Raw genomic sequence first — 13,086 nt, forward strand, 5'->3', positions numbered from 1 at the left:
TTACAGAAAAGTCATATTTATTTAATGAAAAACTAGAAGTTAATAAAAATTAGCAAATACACAAAAAATATACACAAACAGCAGCAATACTATGTAGTGACTTACAAAGGGGGAAAAAAAAGCAGCGGCCAGAGACCAGACCGCTCAACATGGCTTGTCAGTCAAAAGAAAAAACAACAAAACAAAAAACCCACAAAAACACGAAACAGTATCCTTTTCAACAGTACAATCAATCTACAAACAAGTTTTTAGAATTATTTTACAACATTTCCTGTAGAATCAATTCTTAATACAAAAGATGCCCATTTTGGGTGTATATATTTCAGTGGTTTACTGTCAACTTATTTTAAATATATTAGTGTTACTACATGCAACTGCTTCCTGTAATTTAACAGCCTTTCCTCTTATTTACCTTCATGTATGTCTAGCCTCCATCTACCAAATAATTTGTCTGGCAGTCAGATGGTTACCCTAGGTTCTGCAAAATTAAATGCAATGGTTTTAAAACACTGGCCTGGAAATGCTTGATTGCCATTTCAACACATTGATATAGTTACATTGATGCCTAAATTGCCATTTTCTGCAAAAAGCTGTGCAATGCTGGTGTCAAAGACTAGACAGTCACTGTTCATAATGGCTGTTGCAATTCCCTCATGAATAGATCGAGGAGTTGCTTCCCAAGTCAATCGCCGCCTATGACCATTAAGCTCAAGTCGATAAGCAAAATTTTCTGCTTGCTTGCGTGTTCCTATCAGCTGTACAATTGCAAAGAACTGCTGGTGACCATCATATTTTTCCTGTTTCTCCAGCACTAACATGAAATGAAAGCCAAAACAAGACTGCATCATAACCCAGTCGACAGCACCAGGTAGATTAATGTCTGTAGCAAGGAAAACTATATCTTCTCCCTGTAATGTTGTTATTGACTTATGTTGATGCATTAGATGTGGCATTACAGCATCCAGAGAACCTTGCCATTTACATGAAGCACCAGGACATGGACATGAATAAGGCCTAAACTCACACAGCTCCTCATGGTCTGCTTTTTCTGTGTGTGGCAAGGTTATCTCACATCCTGAAGAGGCATATTTACATGGGAAGAGTACAGAGTTGGCAACTTTTTCCATAGCCAAGTTGCGAATGGAGCCCAGCGGGCCTCGGCAAGTTGGACAGCATGTGAGCTTGGGTCGACAGTTGCTACAAACAAGATGGCCACTCTGACACTGAAGAATAGGTGGCAGCACATAGTCAAAACACACAGGACACTCAAAAAGACTAGCCAAGTCATTGTTGGAAGCTGTAGTGCCAGTTAATGCAGGCACCCTCTGTGATGGCGTACACTTTGAAGTACCTGTCGGGAGTGCTGTAGCAGTCTGACGGCTCATTTCTGTAATAAAGGGAAAAAACAGTATTCAGTAGTTATTCAGAAAACAGGTGAACTGACACATTCTAAGTTTTCCCTATGAGGATTCAAGAGAGAGTTTTGTTTATAGAAAAACTCAGGTGCATTTCAAAAATCAATTTTTATTTGGAGCAAACATAATCCGTTTCCATTTTAAGGAATATCATCTATAATTTGTAGATGGGAAGGAGTGAGAATTCTTACTGCAGCCAGCCCTTTAAAAGGTTGATCAGAAGTTCTATTAAAAGTTTCTAGACTGAAAATGAAAAGTCATTTGTTGCAGGTGGGGAGCGGGAGAAGGAGGAGGAAATGTTATCAGTACTGGCACTCTGAAAAAACAAAAAGGCCCAAAAGATGTTTAAGTTTTACATTTGTACCACACCTTTGGTAACAGGTCTTTATTAATCTTTGTTTTCCTACCACCACCACCACCACCAGGCAGACTGTATTGTCAGAAACATCATAGATTTGATAGATAATATTACTTTTTCATGACAAATAGTTTTGAGTTGAACTCAATATTCAAACCTTCTGTCAGTGCTTTTGTTTCCCAATTTGGTAGAAAAAAGCTGAAGAGATCCCTTGAGCGCCTCTGAAAGGTGCTGTAAGGTACAAGGACACATTCCTACCCAGTCACTCCTCCTCCCAGCCACACCCCTCCCACAAGGAGAGAAGCACATTTGTTTTTGATAAGGGGTGCCACTCAATTCACAAGTTATTAGTGAATTGAGTGGCACTCATACTGGGGACTGCCTGGAGTTTTAAAAGTTTGAGAACCACTGGTCTAGGCCTTCCTTTGGCTCCTATCCATCTCTCAAAATTCCCTGGTCTTCTTGGGTTCTGTTATTTCAGCAAGCTGAAAACACACCAAAGTCATTCAGAAAGTGGAATGGGAATTTTTTTTTTTGCCTTATTTGCAGAAGTAGTCAAAAAGGAAAACTACTAATTCTATTCTTTGTTTAGGTAGGTGCAGAAATATTTCTAGTAACTTCAAAAGCACTTGTTATGAAATTTACTTTTGTTAAGTGAAACTTGTCACTTTGATGCAACCTCAGTGGAAAGGCACTTACCCAGTCTAGCTATATTAATAGACTACCCTGAAAATGTTCAAAACAACCCACAAAACACTAAATGAGCCAGGTTTCCTAATATACACAGAATAGATTTTTTAGGTAGAAAAACCAGGAAGACCCTTGAACAGCAAGACAAATGCTATGCTTATTAATACATCAGGAAAAAAAATCCATCCAATTTAAAAATTTTTCCTGTTAACATCCGATTCAAACTTTTTTTTTTTTTTTGGACAAGGTATTGGGCTAGGTTTCTGCTACTTATTTTCAGAGACTCAACAATATCACAGGGGAACATAAAAAAAGGCATGCAACGAAAGGACAAACAGGAGAGCAAAGATAATTTTTTTTGCGATTTCTTAGTTGGTCTAATAAAAGATATTATCTCTGAACCAAGATTTTTAGTGTTTTGTGTTTCTTTTTTGTCTCAGACCAACACAGCTACCCTACAAAAAGAAGTACACTTCAGCTTCATCAAATGTGTATTCATACAAATGAAATCAACACTACAGTGGGAAAAACACAGAACAAAAAACCGCCTATGACAGCCTAGTTTCTTGTACCTCACCAGGTAAGGGGAGTGAATGGACCATCTCACACTAATGCCCATTTCATGGTAAACACTCAGCACATCAGCTCTCTAACCTTTAAACCTGATTCTTGTCCTCCTTTTCATAGCAAGAGAAGTCTACAGAAACATAGAAGCAAAGCATTGTTATCACAATCCCACTCAGCTCCAACATGACTGAGGTCTGGACTGCACATGTTCAAGTATCCACCTTTGATAGCTGCACACCATGAGGACAGAACAAGGCAAGGAAACAAGTCCCCGAGATAGCCAGAGTCATTGCCTGGGATTCATCTCTGCCAAAGCCAGAGCTTGGAAAATGTCTCATCTAAGAACCACTTCCTTGCTACCCATGCACCATATCCAATTCACATACACGGCTCCCATAGTCCTTGTTCTGTTTGACTTTTCTTGGGTTGACACTAACTGGGATCCCGATATGTACTGTACTAACATGATGAAGCACTGAACAATCCTTACCTTTTTATGGGTCTCTCAGTGGTTCAAAACTACAATTATGGGGCCCTCAGTAGTGGATCTCTGGGACTCTAAGTTGATAATTATTATTAGCTAGCCGTAAGACTTACATATTTGGATTTATTTTCCCACTGAGGCACTTTTACTTAAAGAGAAGGAAATTAAAGATCTCTCAACCTGACCTTGGCTTCCTTTCTCTAAATGGAGATCAATTCACTGCAAGAGAATCCAGTACCTCTGAAAGCTTTTGAGTAGCCAAGCTCCCTTTGCTGGTATGGAGCAACTAACTCATCACTGCTTCTGGCCTGTCACTAAGACTTCAGGTGAATATTTCAGGTTTATCACTTCTCTTGAAAGCAGGCCCACAGTCCAGTATCTTGGCCCTGGAACCAGCATCCATCAACCTCCCTCCAACCCCATTCCTCCAAGCCTCCCAGTTGCTTTGATCCATTCCCTCCAAAATCCACTTTGGACAGCTGAAAAACACAAAGGCTTTGTAAAAGGAACCTGCATGCACTCATATGCTGAAGTCTTGGTAAGAGTCACAGATCTATAATGCAAACATGAAGCACCCATCTCTGCTTCCCACTATTCTTAAGAGCTGCATGTGCCCGAGATCTGCTACCACTCAGGCTAGGTGACAACTCCCTTGTCTCCCTGCAACAGCTTGTCACCCTTTATCAGCCCCATTCACGAAGAATCAATATTACTCACAAACCAAACCTTAGTCATGAGCCCCAGGGAGAAATCCTACACACCTCAAACATGCTGAGCTCACACATACACTGCCACAGTTTCTTGGGGTGGGGATGAAGGGAGAGCAAATGAGCAGTAAATGGTAGTTGTTAGCAAGTGAATCCTTGCAACTCTTCCTTCCTTCCTCAGCTATACACAAGGTGAGAAAAAAATAGCCTTTCCTTTCTCAGGCCTTAGTATACAATCACAAACAGGATACACAGCCAGTTCAAACTCTCTCAACATAAAACAAAAGAAAACATCCTGCATATCACAACCAGAGTTCATAAAACTGAACAGAAGTCAAAGTTACAAAGCCTTTTGTACCAGGACCCATTTGTAAACATGGGTAGCCAGCCCCAGGCCCCAGCCCCCCAGTGTGGGGCGGGGCAGGGCAGCGCCAAGCAGGCCCTGGCAGGCTGGGACGCTGCCCGCCTGCAAGGGAAAACCCACAGTTTCTTGCACTCTTCTCCTTTAAAGGATAATCCATTATTAAAGTTTGTTCACAATTCTCTCTTATATTCTTGAGACCCATTTTTGGGTCATGACCCACAGGTTGAGAAATGCTGGCACAGATGACTAAACTACCGCACTGTTTTAAACAGGCAACCTAGAAACACATTTGTTCCAGGGGAACTAGTGAAGCCAGCCGCCTCCAATTCAAGAAGCAGCCTGATGGCCAAACCATGGAAGCCCAACTAGTCCGACCTCCATTCCCATTACAAAAAGCTGAAAAGTTATACAAAACAATGAACAGAGCAAGAAGGTCAAGTTTGTTTTCCCAAACTTAAATCTTGAAAGCCCATTAGCCAGCACTAACATTTCTGTTAACCTACTATATTTTTCTGTAGATTGCAGTAAACAGTCAAATACAGCTGGAAAAGCCGCCACAAGTCGGCAGAAAAATGAAAACAAATGCAAACAACTTTTGCAGTTACACAAGGCTGGATATAAAATTAAGCTGCACAGCAAATCCGGATCAGGTGAAAAGAAAAAAAAAATGTAATTGCTATTTTGGTTTGTCCCGTGAATGAGATACCACAGGAGTCTCCACTCGCTGGGGGTGGGGGAATTAGTCTCTAAGCAACACCAACAAACCGAGGTACTGAGTCATCACCAAAAATATTTTGCCTAGTTTCTACCGAACAAACTACACAACTCAAAACACTTTCAAATGGAACTAATATCAGCGGGGGGGGGGGCAAGTAAAGGGAAGAAATGAGTTGTACAAATGCCGGGGGTGTTGCCTGTAGCAGGCTCGCCCTGCGCCCGAAGGGTGTTTGTGCCTCAAGCTTGCAAAGGACGATTTTTTCCAGCTATGTAGGTGGTCTCAGAAGATCTCACATCTGCCCAAACAGCCTTGTAGCCATGTAGCAAGAAAAACAACGCTCCTAATGCAATTACAGGGGAGAGAGCGGGCTAGGAGCCGGCTGGGAAGCAGCCTGGGGCTGCCCGGCTCCACGTCCCGCCGCGGAGCTCGCTGCTACCTTTCCTCTTGCCGGCTTTACTTCCAGGCAGACAGGCGGAGAGGACGCCCTTCCACGGGTACAGAAAGCTGAAGGCGGATTTCCCCGTCATGAGGAGGGAAACAGCTCATCGCGTCTCCCCATAGAAACAAAAACACGGGCCTCCCTGGCAGCCGGGCCGGTCCCGAGTCGCGCAGCGAGCAGCGTCCGCCCCGCCGGGCACAACCTCCGCCTCCCTCCCAAAATGGTTCCCGGCCCCGCGCCCGCCGCGTCCCTCCCCTACGGGGCGCCCGGCCCCCGGCCCCGGCCGCGCCGCCCCCCGCCGGGAGCCGGGCCGGGCCGCGGAGCCCGAGGGAGCAGCGCAGCCGGGCAGTCCCGCGCCGCAAAAGCCATTTGCTTCCCGAGGCCCGGCCCGGCCCGGCTCCCTACGCTGCTCGAGCTCCTCCTAGCTCCGGCCTGGCAGCACAGGCGGCGGAGGGAGAAGTGGCGGCGGCACCCACCCCACCCCACCCCGCCGGGCTCACATGATCCGGCGAGCAAACAAACAGCGGGTCCGAGCACCCGTCACAGCTAAGGAGACGCCGCGGAGAAGGGGCACTGCCACGGGCGGCTCAGGACAAGGCCCGCGGCCGCAGAGGCCCATCGCCCGGCTACTTGTCGGCAACTCCGCACCCATTACAAGCGGCAGTTGCACCGAGGGGCCTCTCTCTCCCCCTTCGCTTCCTAGTTCTGCTTAAGATCGGGACAGCCACCTCATCAACCATTTCATCTAATTCAGTGTCAATCCAGAACAGTGCGAACGCTTCTCCTCCCCCAGAGTTACATCAATGGATAAATAAAAGCTGTCGCGGACTTCATCAGGCAAAGCCCAAGTAGCAGGGAGAGAACAGCCCGAGTTCAGAGGTAGGACACAAAAACTCCAGATGTAAAAAGCTGGACCAATCCAGTGATAAGAAACCGAGGCCAATGAGATAGCACCAACATTATGACCTCTGAGCATCTAATCCAGCGAAGTCTGAGTAACAGAAGGGCGGGCTTTTATTAATACTGTACTCCTAACACACCCAAACACGCTTAGGGAAGGGGAAAACAGCATCTAGCCAGTTCAGCTAAGGACTGAGAAAGTTGCCAATTATTTCGGTGTTCAAGGAGCCTTCCAGCAGACCAGAGCAGCTCAGACCTGACATCCTCTATATACTTTAAGGAAGAATGCATTAAAAAGCTCTTTAAAGTAACTCTTGTGCTTTTCAATACATCATAAAAGCAGCTTCTCCCAGAAGAGATGCACAGCCCCTCAGCAGGTTTTGTGGGTTTTTAGAACATGTTCATACCACACCTTAAATCCCAGCATAAGCAGGACCTTAAACAAGTTTTTTCCAATTGTGTTATATTAACTTGATCAGGACAAAGTTAACAAAAAGCACATCACCTGCCTGCAAAGAAAAGGCAAACAGCTTCAAGATTCATCCCTTACTGCTGGTTAAGACATACACGTTAGATACACGTTAAAGAAATGGCATTAAAAGCCTAATTAGAAAGATCCTCTTTTCTTTCAGCTTCTCAATAATTAATTTTGCAACATCATTTTTATACTTCAAGCCCTGAACTAAAAAAGGTCAACAGCAAGCAAAAACAAAACAGAAAAACCCTACAGTACAGACCTTCAGGAAAATCTGAGATCTTTTTTCCAGATATTTTAGTTGGTCTAATAAGAGACTGGATTTATCCAAAGAACCTTGCCTGCCTATGTCCTTAAACCATCACAGCTACAACTTACACCCCTACACACCTTCATGCACCTCAAGAAAGAAAAAAAAGAAAGGACCAGATTAAGGGCCAGTATGAATGTCCAATAATGTAGCCCTCTACAAATGGGAGACTGAACTAAGGGAGAGAAAATAAGTCAGAAATGATCCACTTGGGCACTGTAGGCAAAATGGAAGCTGGACTTCAGTTTTTTTCCCCTTAAACTGAGAAACATGTATATATTCACATGTAAAGAAGCAGTCAGAGACAGAGAAAGCAGTTAAAGCAGATGCACAGTAGGAGGGAGCCAGAGGTTGGATAGAAAGATGGAATATTCCCACTGAAGACTAAACTGCAGTACAAATATCAACATGAAAAAGGAAGCAAGCTAGGAAAGATAATAGCCTGTGCCTCCAAAGTTGGAAGTTTTATACATGCATAGACCAAGATAATCCTGGTTTGCAATTTCTAGAGGTCCAACACACACATACATACACACACCCTTCCCACCCATCTCCTCACTCAAATATAAACAAACTTGTACACTGCTAAACATCTGACAATATTAAAGTTCAAGACAAAAAAAAGTTGCATTTTAGCTATCCAATTTGGTAGTACAAAAGACTTTGGACAGTAGTTAAAAAGCAACTTCAGTGAGATAAAGGTAGAAAACATTTAAAAAGGGTGTGTTGGGCCATGCAGTCTTTACAGTTTGATATTTAAATACTGTTAAAGGCTGTATTTATATAATAAATTTTCCAGTTCCTAAAGGAATGTAACAGGGTAACATGTGGCCCATGTACAAAAGACATCAATCAGACAGAAGAGGCAGGCAACAGAAAAACTGTTTCAGGGATACTGTTTTGGGAGTCACTTATCTATAAGGAATGAAGAGAGGGAAGTTATGACTTCACATTAGAAAAAAAAAGCATTGGGATAGTTCTTCAACTGTGCAAATGATATTTAAGAGATACTGGCATAACTGTGGTTCATTTCTATCATGCCTTAAACTGAACACGTGACCACTTGTACCCAGGGACCTGTCAAAACCCTGTGCACGGCACTACACATGGCTTTATAGATCCCAGCACAAGGGAACCTGGTCATCAGTTGCTGCAACCAAATTCCAGGAAGGAGTAAAAACCCCATGTGCCACCCAGCTGGGGAGCGTGTAGGGTTTACACAGTTCCCCATTCACACAGAACCTGGTATCAGGGTGCAGAAGCCTGATGCCCAGCTCCCCATGTGTCACAACTTAAAAAAAAAAAGCAACCATGTCTGCTCCACAGCCAACCAGCACATGGGTTTTTACTAGTCCCCATCTCACAGGGACCCCAGAATTGGACTGCAGCAACGAATTCCCAGCAACCAATCCCAAGGTGCCTGTGCCCTTCATCTGGGGTTTTGACAATCAGATGGTTGTAAGCATCCGGGTTGCATCTTGCTCATACAGAGGTGCTGGGATTTAATCTCCAAACCCAAAATCACATGTCCTGCCATGCACATATATGATAGGATCATGGATTAGAGATCCCATCACTTCTTAAACTGAAGAACTGCCAGGGGCCTTAGTCTACTCTGTTACTGAAGCTCTTAAACATTCTTCCAGTTTTCAGAAGTGTTAATGTTCCAGTGAACTATTTAATAGATTTTCACCACCCAAAGTAGAAGTGCAAACTGTAAACAAAACTGGATATTGCCTGCTTTTAATGAAGTGAAGCTTTTTTACTAAAGAATGTTGTCTTGTAATCTCATATATACAATGTTAAGGATGGACAAGTAATTTCAAGAAGTCAAGAAACATGCAAAAAAGTAACATTGCCTTCAGAACCTTAACTTATACCATGTGTATATTTGGTGTACAACAATGAGCAAAACATTAAAGCTACAAGTTTAACCAAACCCAAAGAAACACAGAAAAAAAAAACACAAAAAAAAAAAAACACATACCTGGCAGATGGTAGAGTTAACATTTCTGCTCAAGCCTCTCTGATTTCACAGTCTGTCTGTACAGTCATAAGAAGAAATTGCTTACCTGTAGTTCTGTTTCTCTGAGATCACTAAAACAGTGATTCACAACCATGGTGCTGTGGCATCCTTTTAAGGGCACTGTAAAGTGCCACAGGGCAGCACTCAATATTAGCACTATTAGATGTACTACATATGATCAGTGATTCTCAACCAGGGCTCCACAGCACCCTGGGGTACAGCAAGATCCTTTTAAGGTTGCTACAGATGCCCCTCCCCTGTGTGGCTCATCTGTGGCCAAGCAAGCAGGCATCTGTGTCTGTCTCTGTGGCAGGAAGGTGGTATGGATTCTTCCCTCAGTCTGCTCTGAGGCTGCTGCCACTGCCCAGCCAGGTCCAGACGAGGTCACCACAGTCCCTGAAGACACAGACAACCAGTTCCACATCAACTCTATCAAGGCCACCAGAGCAGCTAGCTCCAGGCAAGTCATGGACTACCAAACTCTGGGTTCAGTGCCTGCTCCCCTGCAGATTCAGGCTTTGCTACCAGTCCCCCAAGTGAACCTTCCCTCTTTACTTTGCCCCAGGCAGAGGCCCCAAGGCCTGCCACCTTTCAGGCCTTGTGTGTCCTGCTGCCCCATCCCCTTCTTTTCCAAACCCCTTGGCATCTTCCAACTTGTCACATGTGAAGCCTAGCACCTCTGCCCTGCTGGCCAGGTAGAGCCAGGTCCTGTCCACAGGCATTCCCAGGCTCTACCCAGGGATAGAGCCCTTCACCTAGAGTTTATCCTGGGGTAGCTAAGGGGAGAAATTAGCCTGACAGTTCCCAGACAAGACCTGAAGCCATATATAGGGAATCCATGCACCATGACAGGAGTAAACATGTTCTGGGCAGGGCAGAGCCAAGGGAATGCTCCCCTGTGGAGACCTAAGGGGGTGCATAGTATACTTATATTATTTGCATATATCATCATGCACTAAAATAATCAATTATTAATTGTATCAATATATAATTTATAAAATATTCATATTACAATAGCTTTTCAAAATAGAGTGCTGCTAAATTCTGAAAAGAGTCCAAAAAGATTGAGAATCACTGCACAACAACCCAAAGATTTTAAAATAGGAATCTACAGGGTCAAAAACATTCTGACAGCAGGGGTCTTCAGAGTTCTTTGCAACAGACAAATTACTCTGTTTTTCAAGGAGTCAAGAAATGAGTGTAAGGTAGATGTTGGCATATTCTGAGCTGTTGCCAAAATATTCAGACAGTTCCTTTAAAGTAGGTAGTGCGAGTTCCCCAAAAGCAAACTAAATATAAACATTTCAATGAGAAAAGTATGTAACAAAAGTTTCTCCTGGCAGAAAAGAAGGCTGGGTCCTGTCATATTAACCTGATGAAAAATCATGCTAGAAATTGAAGCCAGAATACCATGCTCTCAAATATGCATTAAAAAAGTCAAACAAAAGTCTTCCTGAAAACCTGATCATGCATCAACCAAACTAAACAGAACAATACCAATTAAAATTCACACCATTGTTTCCATAAACATGGGGTCCTGGGTCAGAATATCTTTAGAGGAGCTTCCCCACTACAACCATCATGTACACTCCTGACGTAGGAGTATGGACAGAATCCTACTTCACTTTACATGGAGCCACAGAAAAGTAGGGCTGGAAGGGACCTCAGAAGGTCAACTAAGTCCAGGAGTCAGAAGCCACAGGATGGGCCGAAAAGACGGTAAATCTTTGCCCCACAGAGCTCAAGCCACCTGCACTTGCCCTTGCCGTACATAGCCAGCCCCTCTGCAACAAGGGGAAGTGCAAGCATGAGAGCAGCAGGAGGGCGCTGCTAAGGGGACAGGTGGTTTGGTGCTGCATGCTACCCAATCCCCTGGGCCAGGTCAGACCTTCCCAGGCTGTAGGCTGCCAACCCCTGTTCAAGACGGGACCATTCCCAACTATACCATGCTACAAAAGTATTTATCTAACCTATTCTTGAAAACTCCCTAACTCACAAACAACCTAAGTGCAATCCCCAAAATGCCACAAATAAAGCAGGGGGTCAAGGGCACTGTCAATGCCCTGAAACTGCAACAAGGAACAGCTTTTAAATACTCTCTCAAAAAATCCAAGGAAGATACCCCCACTACAGAAGAAAGCCAAAACCCCTGGACTATGCCTATCTGACTGTGGAATAAAATTCCTCCCTGACCCCAAACATAGTAATCAGTCTGACCTTCTGTAGAGGAGCAAGGAGCTCAAACTAGGAACCTGTGGGTTTTTTAGTCTCAGAAGGACCATCATGCACACCTGATCAAATCCTCAGCCTTGGCTGGAGCCAACACTCAATGCTTCTGAAGAAAGCAAAAAAACCCCACAAAAAACAGGAGGAGAAAACTGCTTTCTTATTACCATGCAGCAACTGGCAAAACCTAAAAGCACGGGGTAACAAAATACCCTCTACAGCCAAATGGCACTTACCCAGCCTTCCCATGCACTTATGTAGTTATGTACTATTCTAAACACAACATGGATGTGCAAGCGTCCACAGCTTGAGCATATGCACTAAGGTATGTGCTGGCGGGGCAGGTATAAGGCTCTGCATCTGCACACCAAATCAAGTATAAGGACTAAATTTGTAGCCAGAAAAAACTATGATCCATGATGACACAGATACCAGAGAAGGACCCTCCTATGTTTTGGCCCACTGCCTAGCAGCTAGGGCACTTGATTACAAAGCTGAGGACCTGTTACACCCAGAGTCTTAACCTATACATATCTGACTTCACATGCACAGTGCTCTAGCCAGCAGGCTGTAGGTTAGGCATTATTTAGGAGAGGCACTCTCCAGCATTCCTGTTGGAACTGCCCCCTGGACATCAAATACAGAAAGACACATGGGGCCAGGAGGAAGAAAAGAAGCCAGAAGGTGCGTGGTTCAGTGATGCTGTGGGGGGGGGGAGGGGACCCTGTGCCTTTATTCCCAGCAAGACAGAAGCTTCCTTTACATAACCTTTCTATACATATTACGCTCCCCCCACCAAAAAAAAAAAAAAAGAAAATGAAAAGAGAAGAGGCTCAGCTTCAAATGCAGGGCTGGAGTGGGGATTTGATAATGCCTAACCTGTGCATTGATGGTTGGAACAAATCGACTTGAAAGCCAGAGAAAGTAGGTTCAAATCCCATCTGGGTGAGGAGAGAGGCCTAAAACTTAAATCTTCCACTTCCTGGGCAAGTGACATATTGGCTGGTCCATCCTCTGTTTTTGAAGGATTTTGCAATTTGGACTCAGGTACTTGTGGACATGACCATGCCAGTCCACTGTGCAGCCAATGTGCATGTTCAATAGCTATGTGGACATTTGCCCAGCCACACTACAACATGGAACAGGAACACAAACTGCATAAAGCGCCAAAAATGGCAATCACATGGTTGGATAAGTGCCATTTGGGCACAAAGTGAAATAAGATTTTGCCCTACGTATCTGCCAAAATTTTAATTCATGATTTTCTAAAAAGCTCACCAGCGGGCAAAATCAAACACAGACTACTTTAAAACACATTAGAGGTAGATGCTTCAGAAAGCTGCCACCTAGAACAGTTTAATATATAGAATCATTCCTATTCATAATTTGGATTTTCTTAAAACCCTG

General features: G+C 43.9%; 1 protein-coding gene across 6 annotated transcripts in view; it reads right to left on the reverse strand.

Annotated features, from left to right (window-relative positions):
- Nucleotides 1-13,086, reverse strand: part of SIAH1 (siah E3 ubiquitin protein ligase 1) — a 32,560-nt gene continuing 19,474 nt past the window's right edge. For 5 of the 6 annotated variants that reach the window (XM_090063739.1, XM_090063737.1, XM_090063738.1 and 2 more), the window contains one exon: nucleotides 1-1,387. In XM_090063739.1, the coding sequence (XP_089919865.1) occupies nucleotides 537-1,385 (849 nt within the window). In that variant the 5' untranslated portion in view covers nucleotides 1,386-1,387 and the 3' untranslated portion in view covers nucleotides 1-536. Of the gene's footprint in view, nucleotides 1,388-5,739; nucleotides 6,124-13,086 lie in introns of those variants that run through there. The other variant, XM_090063736.1, reaches the window with a different exon arrangement.

Source organism: Crocodylus siamensis, chromosome 9, assembly GCF_052110815.1.
Source record: "Crocodylus siamensis isolate JL-2025a chromosome 9, ASM5211081v1, whole genome shotgun sequence".
In the NCBI taxonomy this organism is placed as follows: domain Eukaryota; kingdom Metazoa; phylum Chordata; order Crocodylia; family Crocodylidae; genus Crocodylus; species Crocodylus siamensis.